The sequence below is a fragment of the Hyperolius riggenbachi genome, chromosome 8 (genome assembly GCF_040937935.1).
Source record: "Hyperolius riggenbachi isolate aHypRig1 chromosome 8, aHypRig1.pri, whole genome shotgun sequence".
Taxonomy (NCBI): domain Eukaryota; kingdom Metazoa; phylum Chordata; class Amphibia; order Anura; family Hyperoliidae; genus Hyperolius; species Hyperolius riggenbachi.
The window spans coordinates 79,524,639-79,545,222 of NC_090653.1; the positions used below are offsets into that span (position 1 = coordinate 79,524,639).

The 20,584-nt window shown below is 45.8% G+C and overlaps 1 protein-coding gene across 3 annotated transcripts in view; it reads left to right on the plus strand.

Annotated features, from left to right (window-relative positions):
* The window catches only part of LOC137528950 (cytochrome P450 2F2-like), a 107,058-nt gene extending 97,797 nt beyond the window's left edge, over nt 1-9,261 (plus strand). For 2 of the 3 annotated variants that reach the window (XM_068250761.1, XM_068250760.1), the window contains exons 9-11: nt 3,280-3,375; nt 4,416-4,557; nt 8,965-9,261. In XM_068250761.1, coding sequence (XP_068106862.1) covers nt 3,280-3,375; nt 4,416-4,557; nt 8,965-9,173 — 447 coding nt within the window. In that variant the 3' untranslated portion in view covers nt 9,174-9,261. The remainder of the gene's footprint in view (nt 1-3,279; nt 3,376-4,415; nt 4,558-8,964) is intronic. The other variant, XM_068250762.1, reaches the window with a different exon arrangement.
* The last annotated feature ends 11,323 nt before the right edge of the window (nt 9,262-20,584 follow it).

A 20,584-nucleotide genomic window follows, 5' to 3' on the forward strand; every position in this document is an offset into this window, starting at 1 on the left:
GCATGCATTTAAATGTGCTTTTGAGATGCCCTGGAAGCTAAAGATGTTGCTCGGTTCATTTTAAGACATCCAAGCCAAAGGAGAAAAGGTAATCCTTACTTACTTGGGGCTTCTTCCAGTTCAAAGCAGTCTATCTGGTCCCTTGCTGCAGTTCCACTGCCCTCTAGTGCTCTGCCAGCTCCTCCACAAGGCCCCCAACCACAGCTGTGGGCGTAAGGATTTATCTCATGGCACACCAATGGGGCATTTCTAGGTCAGTGGTTCTCAACATTATTCCAGTTTCAAGCTGTGCTTGAAAAGATAACCCTCACTCCGAAATGTTGCATTATGTGCTGTACTGCTATGAATAAGCAATAAAAGAGCTTTGATCATTTACCTCACCTGATGATGCCGGTCCGAACCTACACATATGATTTTGATCCAGAGTCCAGCTGGTACGACGGAGGCACAACAAATGGGATAAGCAGGAGTGCTCCACCACTACCCTTTAAAGTTATTCCCCCTTTTGGAAGATGAAATATGGGGGGGTTTCTTCTGTGATTCTTGTAGGGACCAAGAATACCTAGGAAGTAGGGAGAGACCGGAAGCCCAATGGTGCAATATCATCAAGTAAATGGAGGATAAACTTATATAGATATATACTCACAAAGGTAGGTTGCTGTTCCTGCAAACACCATATAGGCCTGCAGGGAATTAACCATCCCTGCTCGGTCCTCCAGGTCCTCCTGCTTGATACTGGATAATCGCTCACCTGTAGTAGGACAGACTTTCCAGAAAAACTGCAAATTACTGCTATTACCTCCAATGGAGTTCTGACTGGTGATGGGTAGGATGGAGGCACCAAATGTGTGTTCTATTTTAGTGTTTTAAATTAAAAAAAAAAAAAAAGAGAGGGAGAGAGAGGTAATTGCTTACCTCTCCAGAAGATATAGACACCAGTTCAACTGGAAAAAAAAAAGTTTTTATTCAAAAAGCAATCTGACAACGCGTTTCACGGGTCATGACCCGCTTCCTCAGGTCAATACAAAATGGCAAAAGCAATAAATAGGGGTATATATATATATACAGTGGTGTGAAAAACTATGTGCCCCCTTCCTGATTTCTTATTCTTTTGCATGTTTGTCACACTTAAATGTTTCTGCTCATCAAAAAACGTTAACTATTAGTCAAAGATAACATAATTGAACACAACATGCAGTTTTAAATGATGGTTTTTATTATTTAGTGAGAAAAAAAACTCAAACCCTACATGGCCCTGTGTGAAAAAGTGATTGCCCCCCTTGTTAAAAAATAACTTAACTGTGGTTTATCACACCTGAGTTCAATTTCTGTAGTCAGCCCCAGGCCTAATTACTGCCACACCTGTTTCAATCAAGAAATCATTTAAATAGGAGCTATCTGACACACAGAAGTAGACCAAAAGCACCTCAAAAGCTAGACTTCATGCCAAGATCCAAAGAAATTCAGGAACAAATGAAAACAAAAGTACTGTAATTGGGATCTATCAGTCTGGTAAAGGTTATAAAGCCATTTCTAAAGCTTTGGGACTACAGCAAACCACAGTGAGAGCCATTATCCACAAATGGCAAAAACATGGAACAGTGAAGAACCTTCCCAGGAGTGGCCAGCCGACCAAAATTACCCCAAGAGCGCGGAGAAAACTCATCCGAGAGGCCGCAAAAGACCCCAGGACAACATCTAAAGAGCTGCAGGCCTCACTTGCCTCAATTAAGGTCAGTGTTCACGACTCCACCATAAGAAAGAGACTGGGCAAAAACAGCCTGCATGGCAGATATCCAAGGCGCAATCCACTTTTAAGCAAAAAGAACATTAAGACTCGTCTCAATTTTGCTAAAAAACATCTCAATGATTGCCAAGACTTTTTGAAAAATACCTTGTGGACCGACGAGACAAAAGTTGAACTTTTTGGAAGGTGCGTGTCCCATTACATCTGGCGTAGAAGTAACACAGCATTTCAGCAAAAAAACATCATACCAACAGTAAAATATGGTGGTGGTAGTGTGATGGTCTGGGGTTGTTTTGCTGCTTCAGGACCTGGAAGGCTTGCTGTGATAGATGGAACCATGAATTCTACTGTCTACCAAAAAATCCTGAAGGAGAATGTCCAGCCATCTGTTCGTCAACTCAAGCTGAAGCGATCTTGGGTGCTGCAGCAGGACAATGACCCAAAACACACCAGCAAATCCACCTCTGAATGGCTGAAGAAAAACAAAATGAAGACTTTGGAGTGGCCTAGTCAAAGTCCTGACCTGAATCCTATTGAGATGTTGTGGCATGACCTTAAAAAGGCGGTTCATGCTAGAAAACCCTCAAATAAAGCTGAATTACAACAATTCTGCAAAGATGAGTGGGCCAAAATTCCTCCAGAGCGCTCTAAAAGACTTGTTGCAAGTTATCGCAAACGATTGATTGCAGTTATTGCTGCTAAGGGTGGCCCAACCAGTTATTAGGTTCAGGGGGCAATTTCTTTTTCACACAGGGCCATGTAGGTTTTGAGTTTTTTTTCTCACTAAATAATAAAAACCATCATTTAAAACTGCATTTTGTGTTCAATTATGTTATCTTTGACTAATAGTTAACGGTTTTTGATGAGCAGAAACATTTAAGTGTGACAAACATGCAAAAGAATAAGAAATCAGGAAGGGGGCAAATAGTTTTTCACACCACTGTATATATATATATATATATATATATATATATATATATATATATATATATATATATATATATATATATATATATATATATACACATACAGTATATATATATATATATATATATATATATATATATATATATATATATATATATATATATATATATACACACAACAGAACATGTACAGATAATATTTTACATGCACTTTAGTTGCAACATTATGAATGCATGTAATTAAGAATAATAATGACTCCACCTGTACCAAAAATCAGTAACTCCATTTAAGTACCAAAAATCATCTCTGCTGAGGATCAGCATTACCTCTCAAAAGCACATATAATCTAATGCTGGGAAAACACTATAAGGTGTTTTTTTTTTTTTTTTGGCAGATGGATGGCTTGATAGATAATTTCCAAGAGGTCTGATCTGATTTTGATCGTTTTTCAGGTCGATTTTCTCATAGAGGTGAATGCAAATCGGTCAGAAAAACTAAAGTGCATGTTAAATATGTTGCAACTATAGTGCATGTAAAATGTGATTATCTTCTATTATATACATGTTCTGTTGTATACACATACATATACGTATTTATTGTTTTAGGCATTTTGTATTGACCTGAGGAAGCGGGCCATGTCAGATTGCTTTTTGAATAAAAACTATTTTCCAGTTGAACTGGTGTCTATATCTTCTGGAGAGGTAAGCGTTTACTTCTCTTTTTTATTATTTTTTATTTATATTTTGAAACACTAAAATAGAACACACATTGGGTGCCTCCATCCTACCCATTACTTTTAAAAAGATGAGGTTTGCCAAGTACCCCTGATTGTGGATACCCCATGACATGTGTACATTCGTTAGGAGTACCAAATACTTATTTATAAATGCTATTCAAACATTTTTGTTTACTTAAAACTTACTAAAATATTATTATTTATTTTGTACTTATTTTATTTATTCAGGGGAGTCATCCAACAAATAACTCACTGTAATAGATTGACTATAACAAACTTAAGTACCCCCTAAAACTAGCCCAATTACCCCCCATGGGTACAGTTACTGCAAACTGAGAACCATATTGTTATGAACATCTGGTTCATTCAAGTATGGTAGTTGAAAACTTCCTTATCTGGTGATAAACGTCCTCTTCTTAGCATAATTAATTGTAGTGGGCACTGAGCTACCAACCCCAGTCTCTTGCTAAACCAGAACTTTTGAAATGTCCTTCCCCCTACGCTTTCACACAATGAGTAAGGCCTCGTTCACATCATTTAGCGCAGATGGCTGTGCGATCGGAACGCAACGCGTCCGATCGCACGCCATCTGCGCTCCTATGCGCTGCGCTGCAGATCCCATTCATTACAATGAATGGGATCTGCGCTGCGATTTACAAAAATTCGTGCAGTACGCGATAGCGCAATCGCGCTGCCACGCAGCGCATATGATGGGAACGGTAGAAGGGCTGTCTATGCCCTTCTACCGTTCTTGCGTGTCGCACACTATGCACGCTGCCAAAATGCACACGGCAGCGTGTATAGTCTGAACGAGGCCTTAACTGAAAATGCATACATTCTGGGTAAAATCTTGTCTAAACTGATGTAAATTTGTAGGCTTATAAAAATTCCACCCAGTGGATGTTTCATTCATCGATCAATGCAGGTGGCTGAAACACTCCCTGGCTTTCTTTATCTTTGGGAAAGTCCAGTTAAAATGTTACATTTTTCTTTGTAATTTTTTAGGGCACAAGTGTCATCCTACTCCTGTCCTCTGTCCATTCTGACCCAAATTATTATGCAGACCCAAAAACATTTAATCCAAACCACTTCCTGGATGAAAACGGCCTGTTCAAGAAGAATGATGCCCTCCTGCCTTTTTCTGCTGGTACATTGATATTCTTACATTCATTATTATTATTATTGTTTATGGTATTTATGAAGCGCCAACACATAACGCAGCGCTGGACAATAAACACAATGATAGAAAGGATGACAGACAGAACAGGGTTTTACAACATCACAGAGGTATACAAGACAAACAGGGTACAAGATCATGGGCTGGTTAGGTAGGCCCAGTAATACGTACGAGGCTGTCATAGGAAAGGAGCACACGATCATGTAGAATACACTAGGGAGGGGAGGGAGTACGAGAGGAATCGCCGGCGGGAGACTTGGGCGCAGGATACAGCAGGTATGGCTTATCCTGCTCCTGCACAAGTTCTTGGCGACGTTAAATACTATTCCCCCTCCAGGTCACCATGGATGGTGGGGAATGAAATAATTCGGCGTTCTACAATTGCTGGAGGCGGAACTATAGTGTTTTATAAGTAACTTTAGCTCCGTCTTCTGACGGCGCTGAAGTTACTGACTGTGCCCCTCTATAGCTGCAATTCCTATTACGGCCTATGCTGGCGGCGGCTGCGCCCAAGTCTCCTGCGCTGGAAAGAAAGTGTTCGAAAGGGAGGACCCTGCCAAAGGCTTACAATCTAAGGAGGAGGGGGAAGGTGGACACACTAGGTAGGGCTGTGGAATAAATATGCAGTATAGTGTACTGTTTGGTAGGTGGGTTTTGAGGGCTTTTTTGTATGTGCTGAAGGTGAAGGTGATGTGGAGAAAGCAAGTCTGATGGGCGGTGGAAGGGAGTTCCACAGGGTGGGGGCGGCTCTTGAGAAATTCTGTAGGCGGCATGTGAGTGGGAAATGTGTGGGCATGCGTTCCAGGATACTTTTTAGTCATAGGTGGTATGAACAACTACCTACACCTAATACACCTTTGTAGAGGGTATAACATAGTCAAACATGTAATATGGTGCTTTAAACCAGAGTGATCTGGGGTTCTTTTGTTAAATTCGGTTTTACAAATTTCCCCACATACTACTGCCCCCACTTCTTCTTGGGCACCAGAGTGGTAATGAGCCCCTTATCCTTAAAGGGAACCTGAAGCAAGAGGTACAGTATATAAAGGCTGCCATATTTATTTTTAAACAATACCAGTTACCTGGCAGTCTTGCTGATTTTTTTTAGCTGAAGTAGCGTCTGAATCACACTCCTGAAACAAGCATGTAGTTAATAGAGTTGGGCCGAACCTCCGATTTTAGGTTCGCGAACCGGGTTCGTGAACTTCCGCGGAAAGTTCGGTTCGCGTTAAAGTTTGCGAACCGCAATAGACTTCAATGGGGATGCGAACTTTGAAAAAAAAAAATTATGCTGGCCACAAAAGTGATGGAAAAGATGTTTCAAGGGGTCTAACACCTGGAGGGGGGCATGGCGGAGTGGGATACACGCCAAAACTCCCCGGGAAAAATCTGGATTTGACGCAAAGCAGCGTTTTAAGGGCAGAAATCATATTGAATGCTAAATGACAGGCCTAAAGTGCTTTAAAACATCTTGCATGTGTATACATCAATCAGGTAGTGTAATTAAGGTACTGCTTCACACTGACACACCAAACTGTTCACTGAACAGAACAGGTATGCAGTGGCGGTTTCACTGAACAGAACAGGTATACAGTGGCGGGTTCACTGAACAGAACAGGTATGCAGTGGCGGGTTCACTGAACAGAACAGGTATGCAGTGGCGGGTTCACTGAACAGAACAGGTATGCAGTGGCGGGTTCACTGAACAGAACAGGTATGCAGTGGCGGGTTCACTGAACAGAACAGGTATGCAGTGGCGGGTTCACTGAACAGTACAGGTATGCAGTGGCAGGTTCACTGAACAGGTATGCAGTGGTGGGTTCACAGTACAGGTATGCAGTGGTGGGTTCACAGTACAGGTATGCAGTGGTGGGTTCACAGAACAGGTATGCAGTGGTGGGTTCACAGAACAGGTATGCAGTGGTGGGTTCACAGAACAGGTATGCAGTGGTGGGTTCACAGAACAGGTATGCAGTGGTGGGTTCACTGAACAGGTATGCAGTGGTGGGTTCACAGTACAGGTATGCAGTGGTGGGTTCACAGAACAGGTATGCAGTGGTGGGTTCACGGAACAGGTATGCAGTGGTGGGTTCACGGAACAGGTATGCAGTGGTGGGTTCACGGAACAGGTATGCAGTGGTGGGTTCACTGAACAGGTATGCAGTGGTGGGTTCACAGTACAGGTATGCAGTGGTGGGTTCACAGAACAGGTATGCAGTGGTGGGTTCACAGAACAGGTATGCAGCCAGGGACAAGCTAAGCCTAACCAATCTTTCCCTATGAGAGAGTGTGCAGCAGCTCGCCCTACTCTCACTAATGCAGGCACACGAGTGACCGTAATGGTCGCCGCTGCCTGCCTTTTAGTAGAGGGGAGTGGCTCCAGGGGCTAGTGTAGCCTAATTGGCTACACTGGGCCTGCTGACTGTGATGTAGAGGGTCAAAGTTGACCCTCCATGGTGCATTATGGGGCAAACCGAACTTCCGCAAAGGTTCGCCTGCGGGACGCGAGCGCGAACCACGGAAGTTCGCATGGAACCGTTCGCAGACGAACCGTTCGGCCCAAGTCTAGTAGTTAATTTTGTCATATTTTTGTCAGAAACTCCTGATCTGTATGTTTGTTTAGGGGTTATGGCTATCAGTATTAGAGGTGGAATATCAGCAAGACTGCCTGGCAATCTGCATTGTTTAAAAAGAAATAAACATCACAGTCTCCATATCCCTCTAACTTCAGGTGTCCTTTAAAGGATACCCGAACTGACATGTGACATGATGAGATAGACATGTGTATGTACAGTGCCTAGCACACAAATAACTATGCTGTGTTCCTTTTTGTTTTTCTCTGCCTGAAAGAGTTAAATATCAGGTATGTAAGTGGCTGACTCAGTCCTGACTCAGACAGGAAGTGACTACAGTGTGACCCTCACTGATAAGAAATTACCCATTTTTACCTCTTTCTTGCTCTCAGAAGCCATTTTCTGCTAGGAAAGTGTTTTATAGTTGGAATTTCTTATCAGTAAGGGTCACACTGTAGACACTTCCTGTCTGAGTCAGGACTGAGTCAGCCACTTACATACCTGATATTTAACTCTTTCAGGCAGAGAAAGAAAAAAAAAGGAACACAGCATAGTTATTTGTGTCCTAGGCACTGTACATACACATGTCTATCTCATCATGCCACGTCAGTTCGGGTATCCTTCAACAACATGACAGTATGCTTTGCATATTCTTTGCAGATTTTTTTGCTTCCCCCACTGGTTACCCCCGTAATAGAGAAACATTTTCAAGACTGGCCTACCGACATGTATATTCTTGCACAATGTAGGCCCTGGTACTGTGGGAGAAAGTTATGTTGAATCTTTGGACATCAAGCAGTGGCGTAGCAATAGAGAGTGCAGAGGTTGCAGCCACATCGGGGCCCTTGGGCCAGAGGGGCCCCAAGAGGCCTTCCCTCAACTATAATATTAGTTATCTATTGGTCCTGGGCAGGTAATAGTGACTTCTATGGATACTTTGAATAGTAGTGATCATCAACAAACTGTTCCTCATCCCCTTCTTGCACCCCTGATACTGTGGTTGTCCGTGGCAGGTTTTGGTGCGCCCAGGGCCGGATTTGTACTTTTTACCGCCCAAAGCCCACTATCACCAGTTGCCCCTTAAACCGATAGCATCCTAAACTCCCCCCCACCCCCACCCCACACACGGCAGGGATTTGATTAGGTGAATGACTGGCAGCTCGGAGATCACCGCCCCTTCATTACCCCGAGTGCCAGATCCGGCTGTTGATAGCCACCCACCGCTATATGTGTAGCAAGAGGAATGTTCAGCAAGCTAACTGCTGCTTCCGCCCTGCTGCCTTCTGCCTGCCATTTTCCTGGTGCCCTAGGCCATGGCCTTTGTGGCCTTGCCTGAAATCCGGGCCATGGGTGCGCCATATCAACTGTTATGTATAGAGTGCTTGGGGGGGGGGGCATGTAAAACTCGCACCGGGGCCCATAGCTCCTTAGCTACAACACTGACATCAAGCAAGCCGTATTTATAATTGTACTACCCAATGGCCAACTTTTTTGAGGCTCTCTTTCCATGTTGAGCCCCCCTCTACCCTCTGCAACAGCCATGAAAAGCAGCCTCTCTGTTTTATGTAGAGTTCCATTGTGCATAATCCCCTCTTCCATTTATGGTTTCCCATTTGCAGTCTCCCTTTGCATCCACAACCCCCTCTTCTAAATGTAGCTATTCGTTTTCCATGTCTGGCTGACCAAGACCTGGACCTTTCTGGCCTTAACAGAAATCCAGCCCTGGTTACAGATTGTTTGTGTTATTGAATTGGTTAAATTGTGGTATCGGTTGACTTTTTTGTAATTGCTTTTCTTTCCCCAGGAAAGCGAGCGTGTCCTGGAGAAAGTTTGGCCCGGATGGAACTCTTCCTGTTTTTCACATCTCTGCTCCAAAACTTCAAATTCAAACCAGTCATTCCAAAGGAGGAGATAGATGTCACCCCTATAGAGAGTGCCCTGGGCAATATTCCACCAGCATATGAGTGCTACATCATACCCCGATCACCTGATCATCTTCAGTCTGACACATGATGTAATCTTTCTTATACAGCAAGACGAACATTTGCAATCCATCCACTTACATATTCCACTTTATGTATATGCCTAAAGGTTAAACTGTTCTCTGTCTCAGAGGTGGGATCTCTGCGCTTAAAGAGTACCTGAAGGAGGAAAAAGTGCACATAGGGAGGGGAAGCATCTGGAACCTACAGAGGCTTCTTTGTAAGGACAACTGAAGTGAGAGGGATATGGAGATTGACATATTTATTTCCTTTTAAGCAATACCAGTTGCCTGGCTATGCTGCTGATCCTCTGCCTTTAATACTTTTAGCCTTAGACCCTGAACAAGCATGCAGCAGAACAGATGTTTCTAACAATATTTTCAGATCTGACAAGATCAGCTGCAAACTTGGTTCTAGTGTAATTCAGACACTACTGCAGCCAAATAGATTAGCAGGACAGCCAGGCAACTGGTATTGTTTAAAAGAAAATAAATATGTCAACCTCCATATGCCTCTCACTTAATTTTCCCTTTGACCTAGGCTTGAACTTTATCCCAGTCAGTGATACCCCCTTTCTCACGAGAAATCTTTGCCGTTTCTCGAACAGATCATCAGGAGTAGAGATGGCCCGAACCTCCGATTTTCGGTTTGCGAACTTCCGCAAAAGTTCGATTTGCGCAAACTTTCGCGAACCGCAGTGGACTTCAATGGGGAGGCGAATTTTAAAAACTAGAAAAATGTATGCTGGCCACCAAAGTGATGGAAAAGATGTTTCAAGGGGTCTAACACCTGGAGGGGGGCATGGCGGAGTGGGATACACACCAAAAGTCCCGGGGGAAAATCTGGATTGGACGCAAAGCAGCGTTTTAAGAGCATTTTAAGAGCAGAAATCACATTGAATGCTAAATTGCAGGCCTAAAGTGCTAACATCTTGCATGTGTATACATCAATCAGGGAGTGTAATTAGAGTACTGCTTCACACTGACACACCAAACTCACTGTGTAACGCACCGTAAACAGCTGTTTGTGTAGTGACGGCCGGGCTGGACTGGTGCACACCATGGCTAGAGTGCAGGCCATGGCAGTTTTCAAGCCCATATGGTCGCCGGGCTGTGGTAGCTCAATGATAGAACAACAGTGACTGTCCAGCTGATCAAATTTGGTCTGTCCACAATGAAGCAACGACCTTATTATCTTTTGTGTGCCACCCCCACTCGAGACACTCAAATAGCCGGCGGTCATTGCTTCATTGTGATGCGCAAGCCCCTTCACCGCGGCAAGGAAATTATCACGAAAGGGAATGGGCACATGTACATGCCTTTTGTTTTGTTGTTGCAGTGCAGTGCACCCAGAAAAATTAGGCAGGCATGTACACGCACCAGAAAAATCATTATAGCGGCCGCTAGCAGCGGCCTTAAAAATTCAGGAATCCGCCTCCGCCACCACCAACAGGGTGTTGGTGGTGGCGGAGAAGGCAGTCAAGCGGCCTGCAGGCAGAGATGCTGTGTGGGGAGCGACATAGTCTTTGGGCGGGCAGTAGTCCTCCGGGATCCATGCCTCATTCATTTTGATAAAGGTGAGGTATTGAACACTTTTGTGACTTAGGCGATTTCTCTTTTCATTGACAATGCCTCCAGCTGCGCTGAAGGTCCTTTCTAACAGGACGCTTGAGGCAGGGCAAGACAGAAGTTGGATGGCAAATTGTGACAGCTCTGGCCACAGGTCAAGCCTGCGCACCCAGTAGTCCAAGGGTTCATCGCTGCTCAGTGTCTACATCCACACTTAAGGCCAGGTAGTCGGCTACCTGACGTTGGTGGAGCGCTAAGGCGAGGCGTTGGACTAAAGAATGTCCGCATGTCCGACATCACCATGAGATCGCTGGAACGTCCTGTCCTTGCCTGCGTGGACATGGGAAAAGGATTACTGGCAGTGGTACCTTTATTGCGTTGTGCTGTGACATCACCCTTAAACGCATTGTAAAGCATAGTTGCCAGCTTGTTCTGCATGTGCTGCATCCTTTCTGCCTTCTGGTGAGTTGGCAACATGTCCGTCACTTTGTGCCTATACCGAGGGTCTAGTAGCGTGGCCACCCAGTACAGCTCATTCCCCTTGTGTTTTTTCTATACGGGGGTCCCTCAACAGGCTGGACAGCATGAAAGATGCCGTCTGCACAAAGTTGGATCCAGACGTACTATCCATCTCCTCTTGCTCTTCCTCAGTGATGTCAGGTAAGTCCTCCTCCTCCCCCCAGCCACGAACAATACCACGGGAACGTCGAGCAGCACAAGCTCCCTGCGGACGCCTGCTGCGGTTGTTCTTCAGCCGCCGCCTCCTCCTCCAAATAAACACCTTCCGCATCATCCAAGTCTGATTCCTCTTCCCCACACGACTCTTCCTCCTCCTCCCCCCCCCCCCCCCTCTGTGCTGCTGCAGGTGTTGAGAAAACATCTGATTCTGATGAAAATTGCTCCCACAACTGTTCCTGCCGTAACTGTTCCTGTTCACACTCCTCCACAGCTTGATCCACCACTCTACGCACGGCACGCTCCAGGAAGTAAGTGTACGGGATCAAGTCGCTGAAGATGCCTTCACTGCGACTCACCAGGTTGGTCACTTCCTCAAACGGCCACATGAGCCTGCATGCATTTCGAATCAGTGTCCAGTTGTTGGGCCAGAACATCCCCATCTCCGCAGATTGTGTCCTTTTACTGTAATTGTACAGGTACTGGGTGATGGCTTTCGCCTGTTCTAGCAGGCGAGAGAACATGACCAGGGTCGAATTCCAGTGAGTCTGGCTATCACATATCAAGCATCTCACCGGCAAGTTGTTTTTCTGCTGAATGTCCGAAAAGCGTGCCATGGCCATGTAAGACCGCCTGAAATACCCATACAACTTCCCGGCCTGCTTCAGGTTGTCCTCTAAGCCTGGGTACTTTGACACAAATCTTTGAATGACTAGATTGAGCACATGTGCCATGCAGGGTACATGAGTCAGCTTTCCCAAATTCTATGCAGAAAGGAGATTGCTGCCGTTGTCACACACCACGTTGCCGATCTCCAGCTGGTGCGGGGTCAGCCACTGATCCACCTGTTTGTTAAGAGCAGCCAGGAGAGCTGCTCCAGTGTGACTCTCCGCTTTGAGGCAAGACATGTCTAGGATGGCGTGACACCGTCGTACCTGGCATGCAGCATAGGCCCTGGGGAGCTGGGGCTGTGTAGCTGGAGATTGCAGCACCAGTAGAGTTGTACTGCCACTTAGTGTTGGGCGAACAGTGTTCGCCACTGTTCGGGTTCTGCAGAACATCACCCTGTTCGGGTGATGTTCGGGTTCGGCCGAACACCTGATGGTGTTCGGCCAAACTGTTCAGCCATATGGCCGAACTACGAGCGCATGACCGAACGTTACCCGAACGTTCGGCTAGCGCTGTGATTGGCCGAACGGGTCACGTGTAGTGTTGGGCGAACATCTAGATGTTCGGGTTCGGGCCGAACATGGCCGAACTCCGAACATAATGGAAGTCAATGGGGACCCGAACTTTCGTGCTTTGTAAAGCCTCCTTATATGCTACATACCCCAAATTTACAGGGTATGTGCACCTTGGGAGTGGGTACAAGAGGAAAAAAAAATTAGCAAAAAGAGCTTATAGTTTTTGAGAAAATCGATTTTAAAGTTTCAAAGGGAAAACTGTCTTTTAAATGCGGGAAATGTCTGTTTTCTTTGCACAGGTAACATGCTTTTTGTCGGCATGCAGTCATAAATGTAATACATATAAGAGGTTCCAGGAAAAGGGACCGGTAACGCTAACCCAGCAGCAGCACACGTGATGGAACAGGAGGAGGGTAGCGCAGGAGGAGAAGGCCACGCTTTGAGACACAACAACCCAGGCCTTGCATGAGGACAAGAAGCGTGCGGATAGCAATTTGCATTTTGTCGCCATGCAGTCATAAATGTAATACAGATGAGAGGTTCAATAAACAGGGACCGGAAACGCTAACCCATCACAGATGTTCATTGTTCATGTTACTTGGTTGGGGTCCGGGAGTGTTGCGTAGTCGTTTCCAATCCAGGATTGATTCATTTTAATTTGAGTCAGACGGTCTGCATTTTCTGTGGAGAGGCGGATACGCCGCCGATCTGTGACGATGCCTCCGGCAGCACTGAAACAGCGTTCCGACATAACGCTGGCTGCCGGGGAAGCCAGCACCTCTATTGCGTACATTGCCAGTTTGTGCCAGGTGTCTAGCTTCGATACCCAATAGTTGAAGGGTGCAGATGGATTGTTCAACACAGCTACGCCATCTGACATGTAGTCCTTGACCATCTTCTCCAGGCGATCGGTGTTGGAGGTGGATCTGCACGCTTGCTGTTCTGTGTGCTGCTGCATGGGTGTCAGAAAATTTTCCCACTCCAAGGACACTGCCGATATCATTCCCTTTTGGGCACTAGCTGCGGCTTGTGTTGTTTGCTGTCCTCCTGGTCGTCCTGGGTTTGCGGAAGTCAGTCTGTCGGCGTACAACTGGCTAGAGGAGGGGGAGGATGTCAATCTCCTCTCTAAAGTCTCCACAAGGGCCTGCTGGTATTCTTCCATTTTGACCTGTCTGGCTCTTTCTTCAAGCAGTTTTGGAACATTGTGTTTGTACCGTGGATCCAGAAGGGTATAAACTCAGTAATTGGTGTTGTCCAGAATGCGCACAATGCGTGGGTCGCGTTCAATGCAGTCCTAGGCCGAAGAGGTCATAGCCTAGGGTCACAAAACTTGTTTATTTGGGCAATTTCAATGGTGGCGAGTCTGACGTACATAAATCGCAGCAATGGCCGTTAGCAACGTCTGAATCTCACGAAATGTCTCATGCAGGTAGAAGACATATTGTTAGACTTGGGCTCCAAAGATGGGTTCCCTACATCTCTGCAAACCAGAGTTACAGGGCTCCAAATTTGGTAAAATCACCCATAGGCTTTCATTGGGCCTCCTATTTACAGTTCCAAAATCTCACATCTTTTCAAAGGGCAATTACTCAGCAGTGGCAAATTTTCTAGCATTGTAGGGACCCTTAGGGGGAACATGACTGGTGAGTTTCGGGCCCCTAGGCCAAAGAGGTCATAGCCTAGGGTCACAAAAACCTGTTTATTTGGGCTATTTCAATGGTAGTGATGGTGGCGTACATAAATCTCAGCCATGGCCGTTAGCAAAGTCTGAATCTCACGAAATGTCTCATGCAGGTAGAAGACATATTGTTAGACTTGGATTCCAAAGATGGGGTCCCTACATCTCTGCAAACCAGAGTTACAGGGGTCCAAAATTGGTAAAATCCCCCATAGGATTTCATTGCCTCCCTATTTCACTTTCCAAAATCTCACATCTTTTCAAAGGGCAATGGCTCAGCAGTACCAAATTTTCTAGCATTGTAGGGACCCTTAGGGGGAACATGACTGGTGAGTTTCGGGCCCCTAGGCCGAAGAGGTCATAGCCTAGGGTCACAAAAACCTGTTTATTTGGGCTATTTCAATGGTAGTGATGGTGGCGTACATAAATCTCAGCCATGGCCGTTAGCAACGTCTGAATCTCACGAAATGTCTCATGCAGGTAGAAGACATATTGTTAGACTTGGATTCCAAAGATGGGGTCCCTACATCTCTGCAAACCAGAGTTACAGGGGTCCAAAATTGGTAAAATCCCCCATAGGATTTCATTGCCTCCCTATTTCACTTTCCAAAATCTCACATCTTTTCAAAGGGCAATTACTCAGCAGTGGCAAATTTTCTAGCATTGTAGGGACCCTTAGGGGGAACATGACTGGTGAGTTTCGGGCCCCTAGGCCAAAGAGGTCATAGCCTAGGGTCACAAAAACCTGTTTATTTGGGCTATTTCAATGGTAGTGATGGTGACGTACATAAATCGCAGCAATGGCCGTTAGCAAAGTCTGAATCTCACGAAATGTCTCATGCAGGTAGAAGACATATTGTTAGACTTGGATTCCAAAGATGGGGTCCCTACATCTCTGCAAACCAGAGTTACAGGGGTCCAAAATTGGTAAAATCCCCGATAGGATTTCATTGCCTCCCTATTTCACTTTCCAAAATCTCACATCTTTTCAAAGGGCAATGGCTCAGCAGTACCAAATTTTCTAGCATTGTAGGGACCCTTAGGGGGATCATGACTGGTGAGTTTTGCCACTGCTGAGCCATTGCCCTTTGAAATGGTGTGAGATTTTGGAACGGTAAATAGGAGGCCCAATGAAAGCCTATGGGGGATTTTACCAATTTTGGACCCCTGTAACTCTGGTTTGCAGAGATGTAGGGACCCCATCTTTGGAATCCAAGTCTAACAATATGTCTTCTACCTGCATGAGACATTTCGTGAGATTCAGACGTTGCTAACGGCCATGGCTGAGATTTATGTACGCCACCATCACTACCATTGAAATAGCCCAAATAAACAGGTTTTTGTGACCCTAGGCTATGACCTCTTCGGCCTAGGGGCCCGAAACTCACCAGTCATGTTCCCCCTAAGGGTCCCTACAATGCTAGAAAATTTGGTACTGCTGAGCCATTGCCCTTTGAAAAGATGTGAGATTTTGGAAAGTGAAATAGGGAGGCAATGAAATCCTATGGGGGATTTTACCAATTTTGGACCCCTGTAACTCTGGTTTGCAGAGATGTAGGGACCCCATCTTTGGAATCCAAGTCTAACAATATGTCTTCTACCTGCATGAGACATTTCGTGAGATTCAGACGTTGCTAACGGCCATGGCTGAGATTTATGTACGCCACCATCACTACCATTGAAATAGCCCAAATAAACAGGTTTTTGTGACCCTAGGCTATGACCTCTTCGGCCTAGGGGCCCAAAACTCACCAGTCATGTTCCCCCTAAGGGTCCCTACAATGCTAGATAATTTGGTACTGCTGAGCCATTGCCCTTTGAAAAGATGTGAGATTTTGGAAAGTGAAATAGGGAGGCAATGAAATCCTATGGGGGATTTTACCAATTTTGGACCCCTGTAACTCTGGTTTGCAAAGATGTAGGGACCCCATCTTTGGAATCCAAGTCTAACAATATGTCTTCTACCTGCATGAGACATTTCGTGAGATTCAGACTTTGCTAACGGCCATTGCTGAGATTTATGTACGCCACCATCACTACCATTGAAATAGCCCAAATAAACAGGTTTTTGTGACCCTAGGCTATGACCTCTTCGGCCTAGGGGCCCGAAACTCACCAGTCATGTTCCCCCTAAGGGTCCCTACAATGCTAGAAAATTTGGTACTGCTGAGCCATTGCCTTTTGAAAAGATGTGAGATTTTGGAAAGTGAAATAGGGAGGCAATGAAATCCTATGGGGGATTTTAGCAATTTTGGACCCCTGTAACTCTGGTTTGCAAAGATGTAGGGACCCCATCTTTGGAATCCAAGTCTAACAATATGTCTTCTACCTGCATGAGACATTTCGTGAGATTCAGACTTTGCTAACGGCCATTGCTGAGATTTATGTACGCCACCATCACTACCATTGAAATAGCCCAAATAAACAGGTTTTTGTGACCCTAGGCTATGACCTCTTCGGCCTAGGGCCCCGAAACTCACCAGTCATGTTCCCCCTAAGGGTCCCTACAATGCTAGAAAATTTGGTACTGCTGAGCCATTGCCCTTTGAAAAGATGTGAGATTTTGGAAAGTGAAATAGGGAGGCAATGAAATCCTATGGGGGATTTTACCAATTTTGGACCCCTGTAACTCTGGTTTGCAGAGATGTAGGGACCCCATCTTTGGAATCCAAGTCTAACAATATGTCTTCTACCTGCATGAGACATTTCGTGAGATTCAGACTTTGCTAACGGCCATTGCTGCGATTTATGTACGTCACCATCACTACCATTGAAATAGCCCAAATAAACAGGTTTTTGTGACCCTAGGCTATGACCTCTTTGGCCTAGGGGCCCGAAACTCACCAGTCATGTTCCCCCTAAGGGTCCCTACAATGCTAGAAAATTTGCCACTGCTGAGTAATTGCCCTTTGAAAAGATGTGAGATTTTGGAACTGTAAATAGGAGGCCCAATGAAAGCTTATGGGTGATTTTACCAAATTTGGAGCCCTGTAACTCTGGTTTGCAGAGATGTAGGGAACCCATCTTTGGAGCCCAAGTCTAACAATATGTCTTCTACCTGCATGATACATTTCGTGAGATTCAGACGTTGCTAACGGCCATTGCTGCGATTTATGTACGTCAGACTCGCCACCATTGAAATTGCCCAAATAAACAGGTTTTGTGACCCTAGGCTATGACCTCTTCGGCCTAGGACTGCATTGAACGCGACCCACGCATTGTGCGCATTCTGGACAACACCAATTACTGGGTTTATACCCTTCTGGATCCACGGTACAAACACAATGTTCCAAAACTGCTTGAAGAAAGAGCCAGACAGGTCAAAATGGAAGAATACCAGCAGGCCCTTGTGGAGACTTTAGAGAGGAGATTGACATCCTCCCCCTCCTCTAGCCAGTTGTACGCCGACAGACTGACTTTCGCAAACCCAGGACGACCAGGAGGGCAGCAAACAACACAAGCCGCAGCTAGTGCCCAAAAGGGAATGGTATCGGCAGTGTCCTTGGAGTGGGAAAATTTTATGACACCCATGCAGCAGCAGCCCACAGAACAGCAAGCGTGCAGATCCACCTCAACACCGATCGCCTGGAGAAGATGGTCAAGGACTACATGTCAGATGGCGTAGCTGTGTTGAACAATCCATCTGCACCCTTCAACTATTGGGTATCGAAGCTAGACACCTGGCACAAACTGGCAATGTACGCAATAGAGGTGCTGGCTTGCCCGGCAGCCAGCGTTATGTCAGAACGCTGTTTCAGTGCTGCCGGAGGCATCGTCACAGATCGGCGGCGTATCCGCCTCTCCACAGAAAATGCAGACCGTCTGACTCAAATTAAAATGAATCAATCCTGGATTGGAAACGACTACGCAACACTCCCGGACCCCAACCAAGTAACATGAACAATGAACATCTGTGATGGGTTAGCGTTTCCGGTCCCTGTTTATTGAACCTCTCATCTGTATTACATTTATGACTGCATGGCGACAAAATGCAAATTGCTATCCGCACGCTTCTTGTCCTCATGCAAGGCCTGGGTTGTTGTGTCTCAAAGCGTGGCCTTCTCCTCCTGCGCCACCCTCCTCCTGTTCCATCACGTGTGCTGCTGCTGGGTTAGCGTTACCGGTCCCTTTTCCTGGAACCTCTCATCTGTATTACATTTATGACTGCATGCCGACAAAAAGCATGTTACCTGTGCAAAGAAAACAGACATTTCCCGCATTTAAAAGACAGTTTTCCCTTTGTAACTTTAAAATCGATTTTCTCAAAAACTAGAAGCTCTTTTTGCTAAAAAATTTTTCCTCTTGTACCCACTCCCAAGGTGCACATACCCTGTAAATTTGGGGTATGTAGCATGTAAGGAGGCTTTACAAAGCACAAAAGTTCGGGTCCCCATTGACTTCCATTATGTTCGGAGTTCGGGTCGAACACCCGAACATCGCGGCCATGTTCGGCCTGTTCGGCCCGAACATCTAGATGTTCGCCCAACACTACTGCCACTCAGCAAAGGAGGAGGAGGACGACAACAGCGAAGAGGATGTAGCAGGAGGAGAGGAGGTGGCAGGAGGTCTGCCTGCAAGCCGTGGAGGTGTCACAACTTGGTCCGTTGCACAGCCACGTACTCCCTGCGTGCCATCCGTCACCATGTTGACTCAATGGGCTGTGTATGTAATGTAGCGGCCCTGGATAGATATAGATTTTTTTTTCTTTGAAGGAGGGGAGGGGGCATAAGACTCACTTTTTCTCCTGTAAAACTGGGGGGAAAAGTCACTGTGTCTTATAGTCTAAATGCAGGGAGTTCCTGATTTGTGAAGCCTGCCAATACGAACCTCCAACCTGCAACAATGTCGGGGGCTCTCTGCACTGTGCCCATGCAGAGGAGTACACAGGGGGAGAAACGGAGGGGGACACAAAGGGGCATAGAGGAAGACACAAGGGGTACACAAAGGAGCATAGAGGAGGACACAATGGGTACACAAAGGGGCATAGAGGAGGACACAAGGAGGACAGAGGAGGACACATGGGGAACACCGAATGACACAAGAGGGGCAGAGGAGGACAGACGGAGACAAGAGGTACAAGGGGACATGAGGTACAAAGGAGGCATAATCCACAAAATGCCCCTTCACCATGGATGAACCAGGTTTAGTATATATACTTTTCCCCTGGTTTATGTCCTGTAAACCTAGGTGCGTCTTATGGTCAGGATCGTCTTATAGTCTGAAAAATATGGTGTATATATATATATATAGTAGAAGGTGATGTGTTTTTAATTTCATTTCTCCCATTTAGTTAACCCTTGGGCTTTTGGCTAGAACGCTGATAAAAACTAGCATTTTTGCCTGGTTAGAGTAGGACTCACCAGATCGGGGACACTTTTGCGCAGTTGGTGAGCTTAAACGCGTTAAAGCGTAACCAAGAGCCCCTGTTACGGTTTTCCTGTTGTGTGCTGCAGCCCCTCTGTATTTATATATTTCTTATGGAGATTGGGGTTCTCCAGTGCTGCGTGCATGCTTTGCACAGTATTGCATAAAATTTGGTTTGTGCTGCTAATCCCCTGATATATATTAATTTCCCCTGTGAGCGTGTATAATCACGCCCACCTCTAGCACACAGCGGAGCTCATAGTTCAGTTAGTAGCTAGTAGAAGGTGAGGTGTTTTTCATTTCATTTCTCCCATTTAGTTGACCCTTGGGCGTTTGGCATGGTTCCCACTAGAATGTTGATAAAATCTAGCATTTTTGCCTGTTTAGAGTAGGACTCACCAGATCGGGGACACTTTGGCGCAGTTGGTGAGCTTAAACGCGTTAAAGCGTAACCAAGAGCCCCTGTCACGGTTTTCCTGTTGTGTTCCGCAGCCCCTCTCTATTTATATAAATATATATATATTGTGATGGTCAGAGCAGATGTCTGCTTGATACTGGTCTGGAATTGAAGGAAAAGGTCCTGGATAGTGTTAGTTGTTGCATGTTTGCAGCAACGCTATCCTGTAGGTTAGTATGGGATCCAGGACTGGCATGTATTGGGAGAAGGGTTGGCTTTACACGCCACTCCTCCAAGTCCAGGCCTGAGTCTGACAGAGAGGGGGTTAATGAACTTACCTGTGTTATTTGCATAAAAAGCTGCATCACCAAGTATGCAGTGGGCTGTGTATGTGGAGCAAGGAAGGCTCCGGAAAGGTTGTGCAGCCACGAGGGCTGCCAGGCCTGTTGCAGCAGGGAAGCTGCGGAAGTGCTGGTGGGAGTTGGACTCCAGTACTGGTAATCCAGGAGAAGCCTAGAAAAGGTGAGTGGCCCAGGACTGCCATTAAGCCTGTGGCAGGGTGTCTCTAAAGAGTCA